The sequence below is a fragment of the Buteo buteo genome, chromosome 10 (assembly GCF_964188355.1).
Source record: "Buteo buteo chromosome 10, bButBut1.hap1.1, whole genome shotgun sequence".
In the NCBI taxonomy this organism is placed as follows: domain Eukaryota; kingdom Metazoa; phylum Chordata; class Aves; order Accipitriformes; family Accipitridae; genus Buteo; species Buteo buteo.
Genome location: NC_134180.1, coordinates 37,407,820 through 37,433,213, shown reverse-complemented (window position 1 = coordinate 37,433,213; position 25,394 = coordinate 37,407,820). Strand labels below are relative to the sequence as shown.

General features: G+C 36.1%; 1 protein-coding gene across 4 annotated transcripts in view; it reads left to right on the top strand.

Moving 5' to 3' along the window:
- The window catches only part of EPS15 (epidermal growth factor receptor pathway substrate 15), a 74,265-nt gene that overhangs the window by 37,208 nt on the left and 11,663 nt on the right, over nucleotides 1-25,394 (top strand). For all 4 annotated transcript variants that reach the window (XM_075037089.1, XM_075037086.1, XM_075037087.1 and 1 more), the window contains exons 7-18: nucleotides 353-478; nucleotides 925-984; nucleotides 2,591-2,791; nucleotides 4,362-4,507; nucleotides 5,417-5,576; nucleotides 9,170-9,255; nucleotides 15,012-15,084; nucleotides 20,086-20,247; nucleotides 20,852-21,049; nucleotides 23,038-23,235; nucleotides 23,779-23,856; nucleotides 24,217-24,307. In XM_075037089.1, coding sequence (XP_074893190.1) covers nucleotides 353-478; nucleotides 925-984; nucleotides 2,591-2,791; nucleotides 4,362-4,507; nucleotides 5,417-5,576; nucleotides 9,170-9,255; nucleotides 15,012-15,084; nucleotides 20,086-20,247; nucleotides 20,852-21,049; nucleotides 23,038-23,235; nucleotides 23,779-23,856; nucleotides 24,217-24,307 — 1,579 coding nt within the window. The remainder of the gene's footprint in view (nucleotides 1-352; nucleotides 479-924; nucleotides 985-2,590; nucleotides 2,792-4,361; nucleotides 4,508-5,416; nucleotides 5,577-9,169; nucleotides 9,256-15,011; nucleotides 15,085-20,085; nucleotides 20,248-20,851; nucleotides 21,050-23,037; nucleotides 23,236-23,778; nucleotides 23,857-24,216; nucleotides 24,308-25,394) is intronic.

Below are 25,394 nucleotides of genomic sequence, written 5' to 3'. Positions count from 1 at the left end.
AGTACAATAAATTACCATTCATGTCAAATCTATAATTGGGGTAGTAGACCTAATTTGATAAAAAAACCTGACTTTGGGGAAATATCTTCATGTTTAGAGATTTGAAACAAAAGAAAAGGAATAGTTACCTGAAGCTGTGAAAATAACTGAAGAATAAATCTCACTGGGTTTTGGATTACTCTTTAGCTGACTTAAAAGAAAATATGAAAAAGATATGCTTTGTAAGCATCAGCAACTGCAATGTGTGTGTTTCCAACTGTAACTTAAAGTTAACACTTTTGAAAGAACTGCTACTTCTTAGGCTAGGAGCGTGACTGTTTCCATAAGTAATATTTTTCTTCTGCCCCTGCAGCTGGAAGACAAGGCCAAGTATGATGCTATTTTTGACAGTCTAAATCCTGTGAATGGACTGTTGTCAGGTGATAAGGTGAAACCTGTACTCCTTAACTCGAAACTGCCAGTGGATATCCTAGGACGAGTAAGAATATCTTTCTTCTTAATTGTTAATTCACAAATAACAACTGTGCTACACTCAGCAATATCTGTTTTTCGAATTGAAGATTTGTAGTAATGAGCCTCACTATTAAATACTATCTTATGGAGTGGCCACATGTGTAACTATTAAACTGTAAAAAAAAACCCAAAACTTTTGATATTTTGATAGATTGCCTCTTACTACAGTGTATTGCTTTAACACTTGGTTTAGGTCAGGGTGCCCTTAGTGCACTCAGTCTCCAACTTAACAATCTTTCTTCTTATATGAATGTATGTTGCTCACTGAAAACTAATGCTGTTAATAGAACTAGGAAATAGAATAGGATATGGTGGGGGGAGGCTGTTCTTACATTTGTTTTTAATGAGTTTTTAAATAGGAGACTACTGCAGTTCAGGCAAACATCCCTATATTCTGCTTTATATTGGTAGGTGTGGGAATTGAGTGATATTGACCGTGATGGAATGTTGGATCGAGATGAGTTTGCAGTTGTAAGTACCTTCTGCCTCTTGGGATTTTGAAAGCCTAATGGCAGGGGTTTAAAATAGATGCATTGTGTATTAATTTTTGACTGTGTGATTCATTTATTGCCTTTATTCCAAGACCTTAATCAAGTTTTAGTACTACTTAATGTTTCTGTCAGTTTGTTGAATGTCTCTCAATACACAGCAGTAACTTTCTTTGTGGGCTAAATGAGCCATTAAAAACTTAAACCTGTGATCTGCTGTCCCACAAGACTGAGTGTTTTCAGTGAATAAGTTTTACCTTAACCTTTAGTGTTTTAGTACTTGAATGTCTCAAGATAACTTTGAGGAAAATTTTAAAGAAATTATGTATAAATTCTTCAGAAGTTTGTAGCAAGTTAGAATTTTAACACTATTAATGCCAGGACTCATGAAATAGTGTAAGAAGTGGTAAGTAAGTTTCATTTCTCCCAAGAGATGGCAAGTGAGAAGAGAGTGGGAGGCTCTTGTTTTTGAAGTCTAAGTCTTGAATGCGATAGTAGCCATGCATCAACTTTCTCTCAAAAATTCCAGCTTGTTTTTGCATGTAAGTGAATTGGAGAGGAAGGAATTATGTGTTCACGCTGGAGGAGAGGGTTTCATTTTATGTAGAGAAGTATCAAACCTAACTTTAAAGGTTTGGAAAAGCTAACAAAATATCCTAACTGCATTCTGTGTTGCAAGAATCTTGAGAAAGTAATATGACCTTTCTGTCCTCAGGTGGGACTAAAGCCAGCCTTTAATTTTAATTTCTACAAACTAAACTTTTACTCATGCTTTCAGAGTCAAAATTAAAAAATAAAATAAAAAGAAAATTAAAAATACCTGTTTAATTTCCAAGAATTGATGTTACGGACAACATCAAAACCTTTCTTTGTTTCTTTGTAATATAAATATGATGAATTTACCTTTTTCTGCTGTTGTGTATTTTTGAGAAAAGAAAGCAATTTTTACACTTTTATCCTGACTATTGTTCTAGTCATCTTCAGGCACTTATATGATGGAGTTTGTTTTGAAACCAATTCCTTTAAGACCCTAGTAGTTAACTGTTACTGTATTTGATTTCCTGTGTTTAATCTGTAATTCTTCAGACTTTTAGCTGTGAGATCAGATGATTGATATGCTCTAGGAAAATGTTTGAGATACTTTACCGATTATATCAATTTAATTTATTATAAGATTTGTTTTAGATGCAGTTCTGTGTCTTGAACAACAGTCATAAAATTATTAAAACGTACAACCACAATAAAAGAATAGTGATTCCTGGAAAAACAGTGAATACATTAAAATTAATTTTTTTGAAGTGTTCTCTCAAATAAAATTCCACAAGTGGTGGTACAAACTTGGTAATATTGAGGAGAATCATTTTAGAGTTCTAAAAGATACTGAATTTCACTTGCTAAGTGCTGAACCTCAAAAGAAAGTAATAATGAAAAACATAGGTCAGAAGACAATAAGCTGCAATTCAGTTGAGGGAGCTTGTAAAGGAGAAACATAATGAAAAAATGCTACGAAGTTATTTCTTAACTAATTCTTTAAGTTATACATTTATTTCTTATGTATTTACATCCACACACCTTGTTTTCTTGTTCAGGCCATGTTTTTGGTATACTGTGCTTTGGAGAAAGAACCAGTGCCAATGTCCTTGCCTGCAGCTTTGGTGCCACCATCCAAGAGAAAACCTATCAGTGTTCCAGGAGCAATGCCATTAATTCCATCTTCAACATCTACCAAAGAGTCTCATCAGTCCTTGCCACCTGTAGGCATTTTAGCTGCCAAAACACCATTAACGCAGGTAAAGTTCTGAAGTTACTTTGGGTTACAGTATTTCTGCTTTAATGTTGTGCTTTGGAGACTGCCTGGAAGGAGAGTCCTGATACAGCTTTTAGTTTCCTTTTTGCCCTGTTGATTGGTTGATGAATTTGAGGAGGCTGAGGGGAAGACCAGGTGGAGAGGTATAAAATTTATCTTGTTCTGCTTTTTCTAGATGTCTTCAGATATACACTGTTGGATAAAAGAATATTATTTAGTAAAGATTTTGAAGCTATTTTAAAAATTAATTATTTCAAGGCATCAGGCTCAACTGACAGGTCAGAATATTAAGAAAAAGAGTTTAAAAATGTAGTCCAGGTACACATCTGCAGAACATAAGTCTTCTGGCTGAAGACTGATTTGAATATGGACAAGTTCTTAGAACAAATTGTGGCAAGCATGTATGTGCAGTTGTATGTGTGCACACACATGTAATTTGAAGAAGGCGTTAATGAAAATGGAATAGATGAATGCAAGTAATGCGAAAAGGAAACAAAAGGTCTGGTATATCCACCTAAACACAAGATCTGGTGTTTGTTCCGAATGTGATTATTAAGAAGCTTGACACCTCTTACCCTCCCCCAAACTTCTTATTTAATCCTGGTCATTTTAGAATCCAGAATTCTGGAAAATGTATTTCCGAGTAGATTATAACTTACTAGTTCTATTCCAAATAAGAAACTGAGAAGGCGATCTGAGGTAAGAACTGTAGTACTTAATGCATAAGATGCTGCTTGGACATTTAGTAATTAGTTATAAACTGGCATCTTAATTCTGGAGGTGCCAAGGTTTCACCTGGCAATTTACTTGACTGATGGTGACTCTTGCTGTATGTATTACAAAGCAGTGCCATTCTGGATGAGTGTTTCAGTGTATGTTTTGTGTACAGCACCGTTTGGGATTCACCTGTTAAGTGTCCTTGTACGCTGAAATTAATTAATTAGCATTCATAAGCATGCACTTGAAGCCATTTTCACTCAAAAAACCCAAACATCTTTAAAGTAGTTTAGTGTTTGGAAAAATTGCTGAAGTAAGAGAAGTGGCTCTAATTCCCATCTTTACTTTGATTGGAGGTAAATTCTACAATTTAGAATGTGCCAACTATTAGCAGTCTGGGCTTGAGTGGTCCCTGCAGCTAAAGGTCTCCAGCTGTGTAAAGAGGAATAAAATTGATAGTGCCAGACAGTAAGCAGGACTGTGCCTGAGCACAGTGATGAGGGCACAACCCCATGCTGGGAGGAAATCTGGCCTCCAGGGAATGTTTTTAATGTATAGGCAAAGAGGCAGAGCAGTACCAACCAGCCTTGGTGCTTCACTGATGTAAATATTTTGCTTCTGGAGTTGCTTGTGGATCTCTGTGCATATGTATTTTGGAAGGTAAAACTGGTTCATGAACTAGGCACCTATATCACTTTTTAAATTTGTGCTGTAGTCCTTGAATTATGTAACTCTGTAACTATCTGAAAACAGAACTGCGTATATCTTAGTATTCTGGGTTGTTTTGTTTTTTGTTTTATTTTCTTTTTTTCCCCTTCCATCACCACCCGCTTCAGTGGGTTGTATCGCCTGCAGACAAAATTAAGTATGATGAGATCTTTGTGAAAACTGACAAGGACATGGATGGATTTGTGTCAGGTGTGGAAGCCAGAGAACTATTCTTGAAGACGGGACTGCCTTCTGCTCTTCTTGCACATATCTGGTAGGGGTTATTTTCCATGACAGCTGTTTAGATGATGGCATGGTTCTCGCTCCTTCCTAGCACATTTTTTGAAAAGTGCTACGTTGACATTTCTGCAAAGTGAAAGTTGTTTTTTGTATATAATAGCATGGCCTCTGTATAAGCAGTGGTAACTTATTTGCTTCTACTTTTGGACAGAAATTGGGGGAAAACAGGTTTATGCTACGCATCATGTCTTAGGAGAGGAGGTAAAGTGCCTGAACACAGATTGTTACAAACAAATACTGCACTTCAGCTAAACCTGTATATTTAAAGTCATCATAGTGTTGCTGTGTATATAAACACTGATACTATCCATATGCTGGTAAAGAGAATCATCTGTATAAAATTCTTGGCAAGCGAGGCTTATGGCCCATCTCATTCTACAACTTACTTGTCTTTCATTAGAGCTAGTAGTGACACCCACTGCTTTTTTAATTCTTTCCCCGGTATAAGCTATTGCGGGGCACTCTGGTAGGAAAAACTTCTTCTTTTTTTTTTTTTTTTTTTTTTTTTCCAAGGTATGGTTAACACAACCTCTAATATAGGAAATTCGGGAAAATTTGTGTTGGCTTTGAAAAGTTCTTTAATTTAGAAGGCACTTCAGTTACAGATACTCAGGTGGTATTTGTGACTTACAGCCCTGATTCTGCCTTTCACCAGATCAGAACTTGCTGTAACAGAGCTGTGGACCTTAGTGTGCAAAGAGAAAGTGGTTGTGTACGTTTGAGTAATGTTTCCTATTTATTACCACATCTTACTTCTATATTACATTTTTTTACATGAGGAGATACACACTAGCAATTTTCACATTTTTAAATGACAGCAAATACAATAAACAGGGCTGTACTTGCAGAAATGAGGATTTATTTCATGTGCCTCTCTGTACAGGGCGCTCTGTGACACAAAGGACTGCGGAAAGCTTTCAAAGGAACAGTTTGCTTTGGCTTTCTATTTAATTAATCAGAAGTTAACAAAGGGCATTGATCCACCTCAGGCTCTGACTCCAGAGATGATTCCACCTTCAGACAGAGGTGTCAGTTTACAGAAGGTAAGGATGGGTTTGGTGTTTTTGGTATAAATCTCAAAGAATGTTAATTTCAAAGGCTATGCAAGAAGCACCTCAAGTACTGACATACGTAAAATTTATCATAATATCAGGAAGAAAACAAGTCTTAGGTGCAAAGAATTGAACAAAAACCGTTCCATCCATGTTTCAAAATGAAGCTGTCATTTATTATGCCTGCCAACCAAGCGGAGAGATCTTATGTTGAGAAAGCATTATTTTCTATTTTGAAAGAATAATCCTTCTACTGCCTATCTAAAGACATTTTAGTTTGCATCTGAAATAACGTGCACAAATTCAATGTTTTTCTCCTAATGAGTTCACAGTTCTTTTTTACACTGATCTTTTTTAAGAAGTCTGGAAACAATGTGGACTAAATACAGTTTAGAATTATATATTTAAAGTCATAAAAGTAAATGGTCCTCCATTTTATACTTCACAGATAGTTTTAATGTCTTCATAGTCTGTTGATTGCCATCTATCTTAATCCAGCAGTAGGCTGTACCTCAGCAGTTCAAGTTGTATTTATCAGAATGGTAAAGGTCATCACAAATTCTTACATGTTTTACATATCATGAAGTCTGATGCGAGTTACCTTTTCTTGGTTGTGCAAAACATTGATCTAATTCTACGACTTTCTTAAACAGAATGAAAAATTCGCACCTGAAAAAATGAAACTCAAAATTTGGCACTACTTTTGAGTTTCTGTAATTGGTATCTAATTTCTTTTTACATTCTGTTTTTAAAAAGTAATTGCTTTATTTGCAACTCTACTAATCTTTTTTGTATGTTTGCTTTCCTTTCTATGTCTCTTTTCTAGTTTGGACTGTTTTTTCCATTCTGCACCACTCTGCTTTTCATCCTTATTATTCTGTCAGTTTGTTAACTCTGCTTTCTCAAGGTTAGAGAATCTTTGCTTTTCTAATATTTACTGTCTGTCGGTTTAATAATGAACATCCTTCTAAGACTCTTACATAATCATTGAAGTAGCAGAGCACTTCTCTGAAGTGTCACAGTATGTTGCGGTCTCAAATTATTGCTGATTTCCAGTGTTGATCACTGGGAATAACCCCAAGGTTCTTCCCTGAATCCAGACCTCTGTGGCTGTTACCTGTTGGTAATATGTGCTGCTTGAACTTAAAAGAGAAAGTGCTATGTCTTACCGTGTTGAAATTGCTGAGGAAGTGGTGACAGAGTAGTACTCCAATGTGACAGTTGACAGTTATCATTAGGACTAATATCCATGGTTTTACTGATTATATTGCAGAAAATTTAGTGATTAGAATACATTAGATGAGATCAGTGTTGTTTACTGCTATTCTGTGTGTGTAAATTATTTTTTTAGAACTCGCAAAGACATCAGTGCGATATATATGGGTTTTTTGCATTACTAACATTAATGATAAGAGTAAGAATACTGTGAAAGAAGGTAAGTTAGCTTTTAGTTAGCTCTATAAATCCTTACCAAGAATTTGTTTTACTAGATTGAGCTGAACCTTCAGCTCATTTTGAGCTTTTTCAAAAGAGATGTTGTTGATATGAAAGAACCTGTTTGTCCAAGATCATTGCTCAAGAATTGAACCCAAAGGGTAAGAGCAGTAGGCAGAAATAGACTTTTTGCTGGTTTTCTTGAAGTGGTGTGGCTTACATGGTAAAAAAACCAAAAACCTTAGGCTTCATCTTCTGAATTGACTGATATAAAGGTAGTAGCAGAAATATCAGTAAGTATAATGGTAATTCATTATGTTTTTGGAGTACAGAAAGTTAACTTGTGATCCTTCTTGGTAGATGTTCAGAATGCATATGTATGTATGTTGCTGTTATCGAATGTTTGGTTTCCTTACAGACTTTTATTACCACAGTAGTGTAACTTTTATTTCAATTTTGAGGCCTGAATGCAGATCCCATGAACGGGGTACAGCAGCAGTCTAGTACTTGTTGCTGTGTTTCTTTTCCTAGAACTGTTTGTAGTCATCAAATTGCACTTGCATTACCATCATAAAATTTAAACTTAAATGCAAGTTCCTCCTAAAGAATTTTGACAGGCATTCACTTTTATTGCTGTTTTGAGTTAAAAACTCAAAGCATTGTTTACATGCATGTTGCAGTGTAGTAAATGGCAGCAAGTAGTTCTGACTTTTGTCTTTGTTAACTTGTATATTGAAGCTAAAAATGTTGGCTTTTTTGTCCCGTCCCCCCCCGCCCAGTTCTCCTGAACAATTGAAAATAAGATTGAAGTACATTTTGTTCAAGTTTGATGCTGGTGTTAGTGTGCAGAATTTCTTTAACTGATGAGAGAAGGAGGTGTGGAAAGAATTTGTACTTGTAGCTAATAGTTCCATGTTTTCCTTCTCTCCCCTTCCTAGGAGAAGTAAAAACTTTCTCATTGGAACACCATGAGCAACTCTGCAAAACTCCTGTGTAATTCCTTTAGAACAGGATTGAACTTCATAGCTATTTTGCCCATTTGAGAAGCTGTACACTAACCAGTTTCAGAATAGCTGTATGGGTTTTTTTATTCTCATTTCATGCCACTTGTTGTAGTAAAGTATGCATGAATAACCTATAGTTCTGCTGAATAATATTTTCTGCCGCAGTGTGCTCGGGCTTACTGTTTAGTTCTTTTCTTGGCTCTTGTTGTTTTCTTGGTTTTTTTGTTGTTTGTTTTTTTTTTTCCCCAGAGTATAAGCTTGAATAAACACATAGTTAATAGCATCTTGATTTATCTTTAGACAAACTTAAGCATTTAAAAACTTTTGTGTATCACTTGCCTTTTTTAATTATATGTATATACTTTTCCTCTGAACTTTGTGTTTGTCCTGGATGACTTTATTCAGGACTTGAAGGAACTGATGTATTTATAGAAGGTAGTTACAGTGACTATGGCTTCCTAAACATGTTCATGTTGTGATAAGGCACAGTAGAACAGTTACAGCATTTGCTAATTTGTGTCTTCAGCATTTGTTCTCTAGTCATTATGTGTACTTCTTTGAAACAACTAATTTGTATTACAGTTGTTGTCTTATTATTATAAAGATGTTAAGTAAATGGGAACTCATGGGCGTAACTTACCTATGACTTTGGTTATCAAAGTTTCATTCAGTACTCTGGAGGTTCACATTAAACTAGCTTGATATCACTTAAATCATTGCAAGTAAGTGTCTATACTCTGCAACAGGAGGATCACCAAAGTGCAGAAATATAAAAGTAGCAAACAAACCAAACCACTCTTAAATGAATGCTAGGAAGCCAGCTAAACATTAACTGTAAGATAAAGCTTGTTTCAGAACTAGATTTTTTTTTTTTTTATATGATCAGGTGGTCTTGTACTTTTGTGGAAGATGCCTTCAAGAGTTTACAGGAGACAAACTCTGTTTGAATTATTAGATGCATTGGATATGTGTTGTGTTCTGTTAACATAGCATCTGGACTGGTTTGGGTTTTTTAAGATTGAAGATTTGAAATACAATGCTACCAACAGTTGTTACAAGAGGATAGCTCATACTGTCACAAAAAGTAAACATAGTTGTTGGACAGCATAAACTATAAACTGACAGTATTTCTTTTTTATCTTTCAGAGTACTCAAGGACCGAATTCTGTAGCAGATTTTTCTGCAATTAAAGAACTCGATACATTAAACAATGAAATAGTAGACCTGCAGAGGTAGGTAAAGGAGAAATAGTCATACTTGCCTTAGATGCAGTTGTGCTACTTGCTGTTTTTTTAAAAATAATTCAATGCATTAGAGAAAACCAGGTGGTAATAGTCTGCTAAAATAAAAGGTTAGCATGTCTGTAAATGCCTGTAATACTGTTTAACACTTCTACTCTTTGTTCACTCAGATGAGTGCATTTAATAACAGCAAGACTGTGAAAGGTCTGTCCATCATGCCTCAGGGTATGTTTCAGAGCGCTGCATATCTTAGTATCCTGAGATCGAAATATTCTCACTTGTTCGTCTTTATTGGCAGATGAGAATGGAGCAGATCTTTAGGATGCTTGAACCATGATACTAGTCAGTACTAGTTGTCTTTGATTTGTAGAGGGAATTCTAAGTACTTTTTTTCTAGTGGCAGTAAGGAAGTGAGATGGGAAAGATCAAGTATGTAGGGTAGAGAGTGGGAAGATGACAGTTTGTATATGGACCTCTGCTAGGGTTTTGATGGTGGTACAGGTGAACATGCTTCTCTTCTGTTTAGTAAAACAAACTGTTACACTGAGAAAAATTGTTTTAATTTGAGATCTGCAGACCCTTGGGTTCCATTAATTATTTCTAAGGTAATTAAGAAGATGACTTCAAGTGACTAAGAAAATTAAGTCCATATATGTTGTATTGTCTTTGTCATACTCTCAAGACATAGCAGATATTTTTCTTTAGTGATTTTTTTTTATTCTATCATAAATCTATCAAAAATTCTATGAAGAACAGTTAATTCTACTATTTTATAAGTGAGGGTGCTTTGTCATGATGAAATCTGCCTGTCTTATTCATGTCACTTGCAGGAATGATTTAATTTGGCAATGTGTTAAAGCACAGTCTGTTTCCTAAATACATAAATGTTTTTTCACTTCAGCTGCTTATTCTCCCTCTTATTACTCCCACTGCTTCCTCGCTTCTCCCTGCTCTGCCTTCCTTGGTTGTTCTTTATGTTGTGTTAATTCCAATTTTGGACTCTTACATTTTATTAACCTGAAATATGATTTACAGCCGTGTATATTTGCTGTTAGTATTTTAGAGGGAAATAAATTGTTCTCTAGCATTAATTTTTAGATGAAGTTGGTTTTCAGTAGGTGGGCTTGCAGCCTAACATGCAAGCCAGTCTTGTTTGTGTCTTCTTTTCTTACTGTGAAGTATGAAGGAACCATAGCCTTCGGAAAGGCGTTGCTTCCATTTCTGCAGTGGCAAATATACTTGGGCGATTATTGAAGACACATTTGAATGATATTAGATTGTTGAAGATATGGTAGGGGCAACTATTAGTATGTATTTATTTTTAGGAAGGGGAAATTTACTTTGATATGATTTAGAGGTTGAGAACAGAACTGGATTAACAATCAGAGTCTTAAGCCTCTATCGTCAAACTGAAGTATAATAGTAAGAGGTTTGTGTGGTTTCAATGAGAATTACTAGCAAACTTAATGTCATAAAGTGAGTTGTGGCTCAAGTAAAATTTCTACATTTGTATTTTTTTCAAGAAAATTAATTTTTTGATTACTTAGAAATCCTTTAGCCACTGTAGAAGTGTTATTTTGGTACTTTTCTGCACCTTCCCTAAGCACAGGTGGCAATGCGAGGCAACAGATTAATCTTTGTAGTAAATGTAGGAAACTTTTTCATCTTTGGCAGATCCACATTATTTGTAGTAACTAGTGAATTACACTTTCAGTCTTGATAGTTATCATATAAAAATGTAATTTGAACTTATTTTTGTTCATTATTAAACAAGATATATTGTTCAGCTGTAGAACTCAATGTGTAATAATTCTAGTCCATGATTCCATTGAGAAGTATCCACCAGAGCTGCATATCTGAGACCCAGTAATAGAAACTGAATCTATTTTTGAAGTCCACTTAAAAAAAAAAAAAAGGCAGCAGAGGAAATGCCCAAAAGAATGTCAATGTGTGGTAAACATAGCTTTTTGAGACTGAGCAAAGAATACAGAGCTGATGTGTTTGTGGCTCTACAGTCTGTGTGGGAAAGATTTCTGGTAGCCAATAGCTTTTTAATCTAATTCAACAAAAACAATGTCAGGAAGGTGGAAGTTGAGGATCAGATGAAGAATAAAATGCAGAGCACTTTTTAGCGAGGATAATTCCCCTCTGGTGGGGGAATGATTTGCCTAGGGACATTGTGGAATCTGCACCATTTTGAGCCTGTCGGCACTGCTGCCTCTAAGTTCTGTTTCAGTTGCACTATATTTTTAGAAATCTATTTGAAGCTTTTTTGATCAGCATTGTGGGAGGCTAGACCAGATGTTCTTAATATTCTTTTTTGAGCCATAAAACCTTTTTCTTCCCCAGCAAACCCTGCTTTGCTTTTGTGCATTCAAAGCTAGCTATGGCCCACAAATTAGTGGAATTTCTTCAAGCTTTACCAATGCTACATTCCTCTTCAAGTGTGTTAAGTAGTTGAGCCTAACTTAGTGTATCTCACCAGAGGTGCCATTCTTCACGTATGTTGGACAGCAACAGTTATATTGTCTTGACTATAAATCAGGTTAAAAGGACCATAAAGCTGGTAAGTTGGTCTCTCAAAAGTAAGGAAACAGCAAAACATCCCCAGAAAAACAGGGCAACCTCTCCCTGCCATACACTCACATCAAGCCTTTGTTTCAAAGTTCAGAGATCTACAGCTTCTTAGCAAAGCAATGGTAACAATTTTATTGTATCCTGGATCATTTCTTCTAACCTCTGGTTTGGAAGTAACTCAACTGTTGCAACTGAAGAGGTTGCAGGGAACAAAGGGGAGAAGAAACAAGGCAATCTCTAGCCTTTTTTTCTAGTGTTGCTAAACTGAAGTACTACTACACTAGGAATTCCGAAAATTACAAATGTATGTGAAAATAAGAAATGTTGGGCAGCTGTGAGTGCAGATAACGCTACCAACTCTGTGAGTAGTCATCTGTCACTTATTGTGGCAAAGCACTATGATTTTTTGCTTTTGTAACTAAGGTGGTTCTAAGTGTTGGCCATCAAGAAGCCTGCCTAGTGTTCTTTCATGTTTGGCTTGATTGCATTTACTGACATGGGGACTCCATGGTTGTCAGCTATAACAAATATTTCCAATGTGCTGGCTCCCATTTATAAATTACTTGTTCACAATTTAGTATAAAACTTAGACATTTACTAATGTTATTTGGTTGTAAATCATGAAGTATCTGCACTGGAGAAACCACCTATTAGTTTTGGGGTTTTTCTTAATAATTGCTTTTAGTTTCTTTGATATGAGGTTCTCCTGACCCGACTACTATTAAAATACATAGGGAAATAATATTGCTTTCATAAATTGACTTGAATTGGTTACAAGTGTCCTCTATTGGCAAGACCACAGTTCTTTTTGGTTTTTTTTGTTGGCATTTTTTTTTTTCTTCCAAGTGTTGATGTGGTAAGGGACTTTGTGATCCAGTAAATCTGTCATATCCAATAAATCAATTTTGTTACTTGTTTTTGGTTCTTTCAGTTGCTGAGCATTCCTACAGGGGCATACCAGATAGTTTGTAAAAGAAATGGAAGCATTCAGAAGGATTAGTGAATTAAGTAGGTCTGTGTTGTCTCTTTTTTGAAACAAAGATGCATTACTGGGAAGGGAGAAGGGGATGTGTTGTGTAGACTATATACACTCAGCTTGTTTTCCTTTGCCTGAGACTGCTGCCTAAGCTTTTCTTGTTCTGCCTGACAATACTTCTTTCACTTGATTTTTTCCAATTCGTTGTTTGTGTTGTGATTTGGCCAGTGTAAGCTGCCCGTGGGTGGGTATTGTATCCTGTTGCTTGCTTAGCATAGTCCAGATTGCAAGGTTTAGGTACCTGGCTTCCGTTGAAATAAAAAGGAAGTGATCTTGATCTCAGACAGTCTCTTAGGCATATCAGTGACAGTAATGTGGAAAGGCTGTATATTAAAGCATAAATACCTGCTTGCATTTCTATTTCCTGCTCAATTTTCATACCCGAGCAGGAAAAATAACAAGTATTTGTTTACCTAGTCATCTATTCTCTTTTATCTTCAATCAGGAATAATACGCCTTAATGTTTGCTGTGCTTGATGGGTGTCTGAGGGCTTGAAGGTATTTTTCAGCCTGACTTGTATTTAGATCCATGGAAGTGGTTTATTGAGATTGAGACCCTTTGTTCATGGAAAGTTACGGAAGACAAAATCAACAGAACTTGTTTCAACCCTGTGTTGTAATGCTTTAAGTATCTAAGTGCAACTGTGCTACAAATACTAGTTTCTTGAGCTAGAAGAGTGTGCTATAGCTTTGATGGAAATGGTAAAGATTTGCTTAGAATTTCTATGACACTTTTTTCTGATGAATGGAGAGTGAGGAATTTTATGTAACTTGAAGGTTCACACTTAACAAAATAACTAGCCTTGTTCTTCAAAGTCCCTCTTTCCACATATTTCCTTTTCCTTCCATTTAAACTTTCCCTTTGGGCACAATCAGCAAGTTGCTCTTTAATCAGATACTGAGATAAATAATAGCAGAACACAATCTATAGTAATTATTTTTCAGAGCAAATGTTCATTTAACATCTGTGATATCTGGATTTTTTCTGTTTTCCATTGTATGCGGTTTAGCAGTAAACAAGAATTCCTCAGCTTAAGAGGACTTAGAGTAGACCTGCTTTACTTTGGAGACAGAAATGCTTTCTTCTGTATTAGATAAGAATAAAGATTAAAATTGATAGTTTTAGATTTAATAGCAGCAGATTGGTAATCAAATATGAAGCTACCTTAACTTCAAGATGTACTAGTAGTAATATGATAGCTTTTCATTATGGTATTTCATTTAGAAATGTTAGGTTTATCATTGTTCAAATTCTAACTTTTAACGTGTGTGCTAATTTGTTGACGAAATCTTTACAAAAGTAAATATCTGTATACAGAACATGGTGTTAAAACTGTAAAGCTTAATGCTTTTTTGTATCTGTGAAAGGAGAAAAGGTTCCATATACCGTCTAGAGATAAACACTTAGAACTTTTTTAAAACAGTAATACTTCTGAGTTGTATGTTAGGGTTTTTTTGCCTTTCTTAAAGCTGTTGTTATGTCTGACTGCCAAGAATTTATTGACGATAATTCCCCTGTCATTAGTAGTCACTTTTAAACTTGAATAAATGTCTGTAGAGACAGACTTGATATGACACAGCAAATAATGACATATGGAGTCTGTGAGCAGATCGTGATTACAGCAAGCTAACCTTTCTTCTTCTGACCAAGCCTACCAACAGATATATCTAAAATCTAATAGGCAGAGTCCATTAATCAGCTAGGTTGGCCTGCTGCAAATGTTTTCTAGCTGCTGTTAGCATAGGAATGACTGTGGTTGCAGGGGTTAATAGATGGAATCTGATGCAATCCCTCCCACTTTTCCCAGCAGTTTTCATTAGACAAGTGCTCCATAGCAACAGTGAGATCACTGGAGACAGTATTTCATTGATTTCTCCCTCCCGCCCCCTTCCATTTTTGAGCCATTCTTATCAGTGAAGTGCAGTTGGGTGAAAAGACAGGGTTTTTTTTATGCAGAACACTTCTGTGGGCTTCTGTCTTGTAAATAATTTGGAAAGCAGAAATCCCTCACATCTTCTGTGTTTAATGTTTCACTATGTATTTAAAGAGAGATACAGGCTTAGGGGGCTGGATAACTGTACCTGCTGTAGCTGATGTTCTTAAGTATTCTTGCATTGTTTGCTGGTCTTCTAGGGAAAAGAATAATGTAGAGCAAGACCTGAAGGAGAAAGAAGATACCATCAAGCAGAGGACAAGTGAGGTCCAGGTAAATAAGACACAAAATTATTGTTCGGTCACCTGATATTGCACCATGTGGTGTTTTAATGGCAGTGGGATTACTGAGTGTTTAGATCACATCACTCATTCAGTAAAAAGAAAAAAATTGGTGGCTAGGAAAAAGAATGTACTCTGAAGTGTATTTTCTATATGAATGTGGGTTGGTGTAGGTGTGTGTATTTATATAAATGTGCCAGCTCCTAGGATATGTAGCCTGCATGGAGTTTTAAATGAAAAATATTACAAATGAATAGGTTTCTTCTTTTTGTTTTTTCTTTTTTGTTTTGTTTTGGTTTTTAGCAAGGCTATCTGATGTATAATTAAAACTAGAGAAGACACTGTAGCACTGCAAATTAATAAACTTAAGTGGCTGAATTAAAAGGGCTTGTATATGGGGCTGCTTCTTAAGAGTCGCAGTAATTACATGCTTGGGAAGAATATTGCCTCAAGTTAATTTTGTCTAACATAAGTGGATTTTAAAAATAATCTATTTGATTTTTATTTAAAAGGATGACATTGAATTTCCAGAATATTGGAAAATTTAAATTTTACAAGTGTTTTACAGGGATTAAAATTCATACAGTCAGCATCAGTGCTTAGGGTGCTAGCGGTCTAGCCAAGCTCTGAATTAAATGCTGCAAAGCAATATTTCAATTAAATTTTAAGCTGCAAAAGCAACTGGAGTTGCTGCTTTAAGAAAAAACTTCAGTGTGATATCTGATCACTTACATTCATTTCTACATTTATTTTAGGAATCTTTATTATTTTAAATAATCTTTATTTGATTAAGAACAAATAATGCAAGATTTCTGCATTTTACTTTGTGTTGGGCAGAAAAAGAGCCAATGTGTTACAACCATTGTGAATTTTGTGCTTAGCTATTTAATATCCTTAAAGCCTGGATGATAATTAATAGTCTGACCTTTCAGAAGATAATCAGATGCTGGCCTGTTAGTCACGATGGCAGCTAGATTCAGCAGCTGCAGAAATGCATACGGAAGTTGCCCATGTCTGTGACTCCGTACATGCATGCAGCGGTCATTCCCCTCCCCACTCTGCAGATTGCCTTTTCACACTGTTAAAAATTCTTATGGGTATTCCTGATTTTGCACACAGGGTGACTTTGTTAGTGTGTTCTGGAATCTGTGTGTGTTCATGTGAAGGTTGAGTTCACTGGTCCCTTTGCACAAAAGGTATATAAAGCTAAATAAAACCTTACCTTTAATGTTACAGTATTAGTGTAATCTGCATGTTTTTAGTCTTTGATAGTCAGCAGCATCACAGAATCAATTAAGTCATTGTCTCTAGAGCAGTAATGTTGGAAGCAACTGTCTCAGGTCTTTAACTGCTTAGTGATCACACAAGCTATTTGTCCTTTGTTAAATACAGAGTTAGAGAGTTCTGTCAGTCTGCAGAGAAGGAACTGGCTTGTCAGAAAAATGAGAAACCATCAGAATCAAATGGGAAATGGCTGCAGCATTCATTTAAGCTGGTGGCCCTTTATCTCTGGTCCCTTTCTTGCTCCTGAATGTTGGAGGACCTGCATGTTTCAGGAAACTTTCTAGAACTTCAGAGAATAGTGGTGACAGACTAAGAATATCTTTACATCATGCTTTTTTCTTCTGGTTTTATTCTAATGATGACATTTCTAAAGATGGTGCACAGAAACAGTGTGTTCTAATCTGCTACCTTGGATCCAGCTAGTTTCATGGCATCACACTCCTGGGTTTCTGATACCAGAATTAATTCCATGGACACAAATTATAATCTCAAATATAGCCATGGTCTATGATGGATAGAACTGATTTCTATGGGAGGAGGGGAAGAACAATAGTTTTTTCTTCTATAAAGTAATTTATAGACTATGTAAATAGATACTAAAAAGCAAAGACAGAAAAAGAGTTGGAAGGAAAACATAGCATACTGATGGTTTTAATGTGTTTATTAAATTATCAGCTCTTTGGTAGCAAAGATTAAGGGGTGTTTTTTCTTAGTTATGGGCAGAATAACAAAAATAAGAAACTTCTAAGGCAATTTAACTTATTCTGTGATTGGATTAACATTTTCCTATAAATACGGGAGTAATAAACTCGGATATGAAATATTCCTCTTGGCAGTAGAGATCTTTGTTTTAGAGAGTTAATGTTTAACTGAAACATTAGTTCTTGACCACATACCAAGTGGCATCTGAAAATCCCTTTACCTGGGTATGCCCTTGCTCTCTCATCACCAGCCTGCTCTTCTAGACACAGATGTTGGAGCAGTCTTTGCTTCAGCAGCTAGGCACTGCCTCAAGCAGTGGGCTTTGGGACACACTCACAAGACTCTCATCTGCTGTCTAACACTTGACATGTATAGGCGTGGTTTCTCAGTCTGCCTCCTAAGACTCTGAAATAAGTGGCAATTCTCCTGGCTTTCCCAACAACTACATGTTCCCTAGAATTTTATTGATGTGTAGTCAAAAGGTCTATGTTTTACTTTTCAATGGGATACTGAAATTTTGTAAAGAAATTTTGAGAACAAATGCATGTAACTCCTGAACAAAGCATAATATAGGTTTACATGAGTTGGGGGAAAAAAATGTAACTGCATGTGAGACCCTACTTCAGGGAAAAGGGGGGCAGGGTGGAAAGTGAAAGGTATTTCTGGACTGTGGCCTTCTAAGTAGTCCAGAATGTTTCTGGCCTTCTCTTCTAGCCTTTTGATCTTGTTGGCCACAGCTTTCTTAAACAGATTTACGCTCCGAGTATCCCACTCAGCATGGATTTTTCTCTATTCTTTGTTTGTTGTGGGGCACCAAAGCCATTAGAAAGTCAGTGAAGTTTAACTTCTCTGTGCTTTTTCAGGCTTATTAGTTCTTAGCACGTGAATTGTTTGAAGTACAGACTGGCAAGCTATTAAATCCATTGTCTATCTGTGGAAATACAGAACTCTAGACTTCCCTTGTCCTACACTACATTAGCATGGAGAGTTATAATGATCGTAAATCTAATACAAGGATTACTATTACCATAAAAACACTAGTTTGTACCACCTCAAATAGGTTAATGGTTTTCATATAGAACTCATTCAGTGCTTGAACATTAAGATGCTGCTCCTCTGCTGAGGGTGTTCTTTGAAATCAAAGCTTAATTGGAGCCTGGTTTACTTAATGAAGATGTGTCTTTGAGTATTATCCACAGTTCTGTGTATTGTATCTACTCTGACCTTTAATTCTGGAGTGGTTATGTGAACACGTTTGGGTTTTGGTTGGGTTTTTTTCCCTCCTGGGAGCCATCAGGCTTAGTCAAGTCTCTTCAGTGCTTCTCTACTGCGGTGTCTAGGACAGACATTGGGATTCAAGGAACAGTAGCAAGAGTGGAGGTGATCTATATTTAGCTTGTGTGTATGTGAATATTTGCTTTCTTTGGAGAAAGGAGACTGAAATCTCTTTAAGCTGTTACTTTTTCCCCTGTTGCTTGTGTTGAGTGTCAGCTGATACTTGCTTTTCAAAGCGATGTAAAAAATGAATGGATCAAGAGTGTCCAAATTATCCAAGTCAGTAGCTGCTGTAAGAGCTTTGCATGTGTGTGCTGGTTTGTCTTTCATAGATTAGAAATAACCAGTAATTCATCTAGTCTGACTGCTGTACATCAGTCATTTACTCTTTAGCGAACTTCAAATTTGATTTGGGGGGGTTTGTGTGGTGGTTTTGTGTTTTGTTTGGGGTTTTGTTTGTTTGTTTGTTTTGTTTTTTTCATGGAAGCATCTATGAAGTTTCTTTAGGTAGTCTTCCAGTTGTCTTGAGCTTACCTATTTCCCTAGCATCTGACTGCTACACCATATGCCTTTCTATTTCTGTCTGGCTTTTTTGTCCTGATTATGTGGAGGTGTTAGCACACATGGATAGACTATCTCCTTTGCCACCCCCCCCCCCCCCCCCCAAACAAAACACCCCTAAAAAAGGACAACAGGATCTTAGCTTAGAGCAGCACACAAATGTATGATCTAATCAGAAATTCACGTCAGCTTGTTTTCTTATCCTCCTTCATTTTCTTTTATCTCTGTTTGGTTTTTACTGTTGTTCATGATTCTTCCTTGAATTACCATATTGTCTCAGAAAGGCTGCAATCTTCTCTTTTCATCTAATACTTTTCCTTTTGTATTAATCCTTTTTGATCTCCCTGTATTTTCTCTTCCTGACTTTGACGATTCTTTCTTCTTCCTAAATTCTTCACTTGACTTTTTTTTTTAATGCTATCTCTGCGGTTTGTTGAAGTATAACCATTCCTGTTGTTCAGAAATGAACTAATTACCATATGATGCTACTTAATGTACTTAGAACACAAGATACATACTTGCTGCTGTTTCATAAATTAAAAGATGCCATATTGTTGTGTAGTGAATGTGCATTTCTTACCAGTACTGTTACATAGAAAATAAGTTTTCAGCTGATTTTTGCAGAATCAGAGGCAGGGACACTCTAGAAGGGAGTGCATTTGGGTTAATAATGTATCGGTTTGGTCCTTTACCATGTTGCTGAAACAAGTTCCTATTTTTGGCTATCTGTTTTTGAAGGGGGAAGGAGCAGAATAAACAATTTCTGTTATTAAGGAATTCAGTAAAACATATTGCTAAAACATAGGAGAGAGACAATGTAGCAGCCTGAATAAAGACGACTTCTAAATTCAAAATTAAATCCTAACCTCCCTGTGAGTAAAACAGTTAATCGCTGTGTTGATGCACAATCGTCAATATTTCAGTGAGATTCTTTTTACTAAAGAAAGGAAAAAGCAAATAACCTGATTATTTTTGTCTTAGAATTAGAATTTGAGAATACTTGCTTGTCTGACATAAATGCTAGCTTTTATAATGACATTATAAATGCTAGCTTTTGAAAGATAATTTGTTGATACTTTGAAATCTGAGTTGGTACTGCAGTTTATGCTGTGGAATTTAGTGGTTAGGAGGAGAGAGGGAACAAATGCAAAGCTAATCTGTTTTATTACAGGATCTACAAGATGAAGTGAAGCGGGAGAGCAGTAATCTCCAAAAGCTGCAAGCTCAGAAACAGGAAGCGCAGGAAATCCTCAATGATCTTGATGAGCAGAAGGCCAAATTGGAAGAGCAGCTTAATGATATCAGGCAGAAGTGTGCAGAGGAGGCCCATTTGGTAAGGTCTAGTGGCTAAGGCCCTTGAAAAAGTAACTGCCTCATTTTGAAGAACTCAGCCTTGCAGTGTTACAGTTGCTGGGGCAGGAGAAAAAACTTTAATGAATAAACGGCCCGAGTATCAAGACTTTGTGACCAACAAACAGTAGGATATATGTCACTCACTTCAGTGACCTCCTAATTTAATATCAGTGTGTCAACAAATATGCTGAGATATATACTTGCACACAAATAAGGTTAAGTGCAAAGAAATAATGCAAAATAAGTGTAATTAGAAGCACTAATTACTGGGACTGATTTCTTAGTGGTTAAAAAAATCATCTTATGGGTATGTGGATTTTTTTCTGATATACTGCTATAGTATTTCTTTAAGGTCTCAAATGGTTTTTTCAGTATTAGAAATATCTGTGTTGGTCAGGCAAACAGCTAGAATACTACGATCTTATTGAGACCAATCGGGAATTAACCTTTCATTCATGTATGATCTATAATCTCTGCAATAGCTATGAGGTTTTTAATTTTTCTGGTCATAAATAATAGTATTGGAATGTGTTTGGAAGTGTTTGGGTTTTTTATTTGGCTTTGAAATATTGTTCATGCTTTAGATTGCCATGCTGAAGGCTGAAATAACAAGCCAGGAATCAAAGATTTCGGCGTATGAAGATGAACTGACCAAAGCTCAAGAGGAGCTGAGTCGCCTGCAGCAAGAAACTGCAGAGCTTGAGCACTGCATAGAGTCTGGGAAAGCACAGCTGGGACCTCTTCAGCAACATCTGCAGGATTCACAACAGGAAATCAATTCAGTAAGGCAGTGTGAAAGACTCCCCTGCCCCCCCAAAAATTTATTTTTTCCCTGACAACTTTTAGTGTGGTTTTTCTTAAAGGGAAGGCGTTGTTTTCTTTTTTTTGCTCATGTCTTTAGTTGCTTACACATGTGTTCTGTGCTAGTAGTTGTTAGGATTCTTACAGGCAGACCCAAGTCACTCAAGATATTTCATGATTTTTCTCCAAGTTTTGTTAATAAAAAGGATTAATTTATTACACTTCGTAAATAATTTGTCTTAATGTAATAAATGAAAAATGGATAATGCATGTTTAAATTCTCTATGTCCAGTAGTTACTTCAGCTTTTTTCTTCAGCCATGGCCTGAGGCATGCTCTCACTCTTCTTTAATTGATGTGAAGTCAGTATAAAATTACTAATAACATTTACTTAGTGCATTGTTGAAGAGGGAAGGTAAGGTGAATGTAAGAATAGAATGGATTGAGACTAGATAGTGAGAAGTAGAGAGATGGCTGCACTGGTTTTTGAGCACCGTGCTTTGAAGTGTCTGCTGTTATGTTAAAGGAACACTTTTAGCTCCTATCTATAATCAGTGATTTATTATTACTTCAGTGATGCATTAGCTTGCACACCTTTTCCTCATTATTCTCTATCTCTGACATACCAGCTGTCTAATATATTAGCTAGAGTCACATCGTTATCAAGTTAAAAACAAAATGAAAAGCCTTCCGATTAATTTTGAACCCTAGAAATGGCTGGCTTTTGGGTTGATCATTTCACACAATTCATGTCTGTAACTTGTTCACGATTTTTCTAAGATTTTTTTCTTAAATTTTCTTAAGACTTCCACTGCTAGTGTTCATGCAAGAACACTTTCTTCTGTTGAAAAGCCTTATAACATATTAATAATTCTTAAATTTGGCTTTGAGGTTTAGAAACCGAGAAGTAAACAAATGGATTTTCCATCATTTCATCACAGGTAGAGAGAAGGTTATGCTATTTCAATATTAATATACTAGCAAGAGGTACTTGCAGTGAACAGATTTGAGGCTGATAATATAAGTGGTTGTGTTTGACTGTACTACAAACCTTTTATTTTTTTATAGGTTTTATATGAGTACTCCCGATTTTATTGCCCTTGGCTCACAAATAATGAACAATAGGTGCTGTGGTGCTTTAGGCAAGATTATCTAACGGTTGGTCTGAGGTCCGTGTGTTTGAAAGACACCTGGTGTTGTCTTTGCTGTCACCTGGCTTGTGACATGTGCAAGGCAATGAAAACTCTTAGGTGAATGACCTAGCAGAAGTCAGTGGGATTTAGACACCTAAATATCTGAACTATGTTCATTCTTCTGCATAATCTGCCAAATCCAGTAATTCCTTCATAACTGGAAGGCTGGTTGTAAATGTTTGCTGTGAGGCACTGCGTTAAGCATATTGCTGAAATAATAATGTGAATGTAACTGTCTGCTTAGGAAGATACACTGTGGATTTTGTAGACTTCAAAAGTCATGTGGGAGAAGATAATGAATTTGTAATTTTCCTTCTTGGAAGATGAGAATTCTGATAAAGCAGCCTTTTTAATTTAAGGCAATTACAAATACATAATTTAAAAAAAACAAAAACAAAACCCCAACATCCAAAAAAAACCTCACGCAAACAAAACTAAACAAACAAAAAAAACCCTGAAGGCTTTGCAACTGTTCTTAGGACTTTGAATAGAAACAAACCAACAAGTCTCAATGTTGCAAGTGATGCAGTCTGCTTCCTTGGTGGAGAGGGTTCTCAGGTCTGTCTTTCAACCACATTGCATTTCTTCTAGATCAGATTTGTGCTTGTCTCTCAAATTTCACCCTTTGATTGAAAGAACATGGGTTTTATCATATTTGCTTTTGAAAAATAAGAATTTCAGGCATATATCTTCTATGTTATATTTAAGAGGGTGTGGTCGTATACTAGCTTCTCTGTGCTGCCGTACTGATGCATATACATTTATTTCTGTTTACAGGTGCAGACAAAACTTCTTGAACTGAAAGAATTGGAAAATAACCAATTTAGTTGGCACTCTCAGCCACATAATACGCTTGTTAATGGAACTGCGGATCATTCTAGTCTTAGCAACAGCAGCAGTGAAACTGCTAACCTTAATGAGAATGCTGAAAGGGAAAGTATAGCAGAAGATGAACGAATAAACAGTGTGTCTCCAGTGAGTAGTGTTTTGTCTGCTTGATCATGATGCAGTGCAGCTGTGAAGTTGGAATAAGTTAAGAATGTATCAAGATTGATTATATTTTTAAACACTTGCACAAATGAAATTTCAGGGTGTTATTCTAAGAGACTATGTTTCTGCAATCTGAAAATTGATAAGGAGAAAAGGAGGCCATTTTAGCCTGGCTGGAAAGTGGCAAAAAAAATTTTCTGTATTTGTTTCCAAAGCAAAATATCATAAATTTAAATAGTAGAATTAACATTAAAGGAGAGCAGCTGTCTGCAGTTGGTGCAACAGGAATGGAATAAGGAATAGTACAGAAAATCTAAAGCTACTGTCTTGCTTTAAATATCCCAGTAGATTTTTGATATTTTTTTTTAACTTTCGCAGGGTGTATGGAACACTTCAGTATGTTCTATAATAAGTATGAACCTTTTGAAGTATCCTTTAGTATATTCTTTTAGCTATTTAATACTTAAAATTACGTTGTGTAGTCTTCTATCTACTTATTTATGGTGAATTGCTTTTATCATTCTATAGATAAGGAATAGTCCTGAAACAACAGCCTCTGTTGTGGAAGAAGAGAAAGAGACCCCAGCTGCAACTATTACCAAAAAAGTGAGTTTGTTCAGATTTGGGGGAGGAAAAAGTAAATTAAAAAAATCCTGGTTAAACTGTTTCAGGCTTGCATCATGTAATTTGTATCATAGTTATAGAACAAGAGAGAAATTAAATTGTCATTTCTTACTCTTTTTTATTTAGAGTGCAATGTCATGAAAACATGTCATCTCATATAGCAGGCAGGTTGTTTTGAGAAATATTTTGACTCTCCATTGATGAATTATGTAGAATTCTAGCTGTCTCTCTTTCTTCAGCTTTAAGAAGCTACTAAATGGTAACACAAGATGACATAAGTGTTTTCTGTCCTGCATGTCTTAAAAATTTAATGCCTTTCTCTACTTCTTTTGCATTGCCCAGGAAGATCCATTTGATGCTGAATCTCATCCATTGCCTGATCTAGTTTCTGAAGCCAGCTTAGAGTTCTTCCAGTCTGACCCTTTTGTTGGCAGTAAGTAAACTTTTCTCTCTAAGTGCGGATTTGCAGAAACACGTCTTGTATGAACACATCTCAGACTAATCTTCACCTTGGAACTGCTCTTTACAGAATAAATGTGAAGATGCTTGAGTGATGGCAGTGTGGAACCAATAGCATTACAAAAATAGATATGATAGAAGTGAGAGCTCCAGCATGTTTTTCCTTCCTTCATCTGGACTTTCTAATTAGCTGTGAAAAGCACACCTTTCCCTCACTGCTCTTCCTGAGTACTTCTCTTACATCCCTCCTCCCTGCACCCCTGGTTGCATTTTGGTCTTAAAGGTGTGGGCATACTTGTGATACATGTGGTCTTGCTAATCTAATTTGCAGCACAGATCCACAAACAGATCAACTGAGGGTTCAGGGAGCTGTGGTGTGGGGAGGGTGTGGGTTGTTGAGAATGAATGGCTGTGGCCTACTTTTGGTGAGCTTGGCACTCAGAAAAAGGTAATGTGGAACTGCACCATCTGTTCGTCTTGTGGAAGTGCTATGCTTTTATTTTTAAGAACTTGCCACTTATGAATGCTGTTGCTCTGCTTTTATTTTTTTTCTTTTATGTTGGAAGAAGTGATCTGTCTATATGGAGCCACTTGGAGAAGTGGAGTTAATTTGGATTAACTGCTGAAGCAGATGTTTTCAGCTACATTAATATGATTTTACATGCTTTCAGAATCAACATGGTCTGATCAATTTAGCTAGTATTGCTTCGAAAGGAAAATAAGCTATATTTGTTTCAGACCAGTTGGCTTCTTAAAGAATATCAGTGCAGATTTAATACTTGTAATTAATAAATTAAACTAATTTAAAACAGCTTGAATGTTTCTGTGTAGATATTGCTTGATTTTTGTTTATAGTGAAGTCCTACATTTACAGCACATGACAAGGCCTTTCTTTCAGAGGAGAAAGGTATGTCTGTTAGTAGTCAACCTTTTGGGCTTTGTGCGCTCAGAATGTTCAGGGGTAGATACCTACAGATAAGAGACAGTATATGTACTTCTCTAACGTGTAGATGAGGGAGTAGAACTGATGCAATTGGGACCATGCATCCAGTACAGAAATG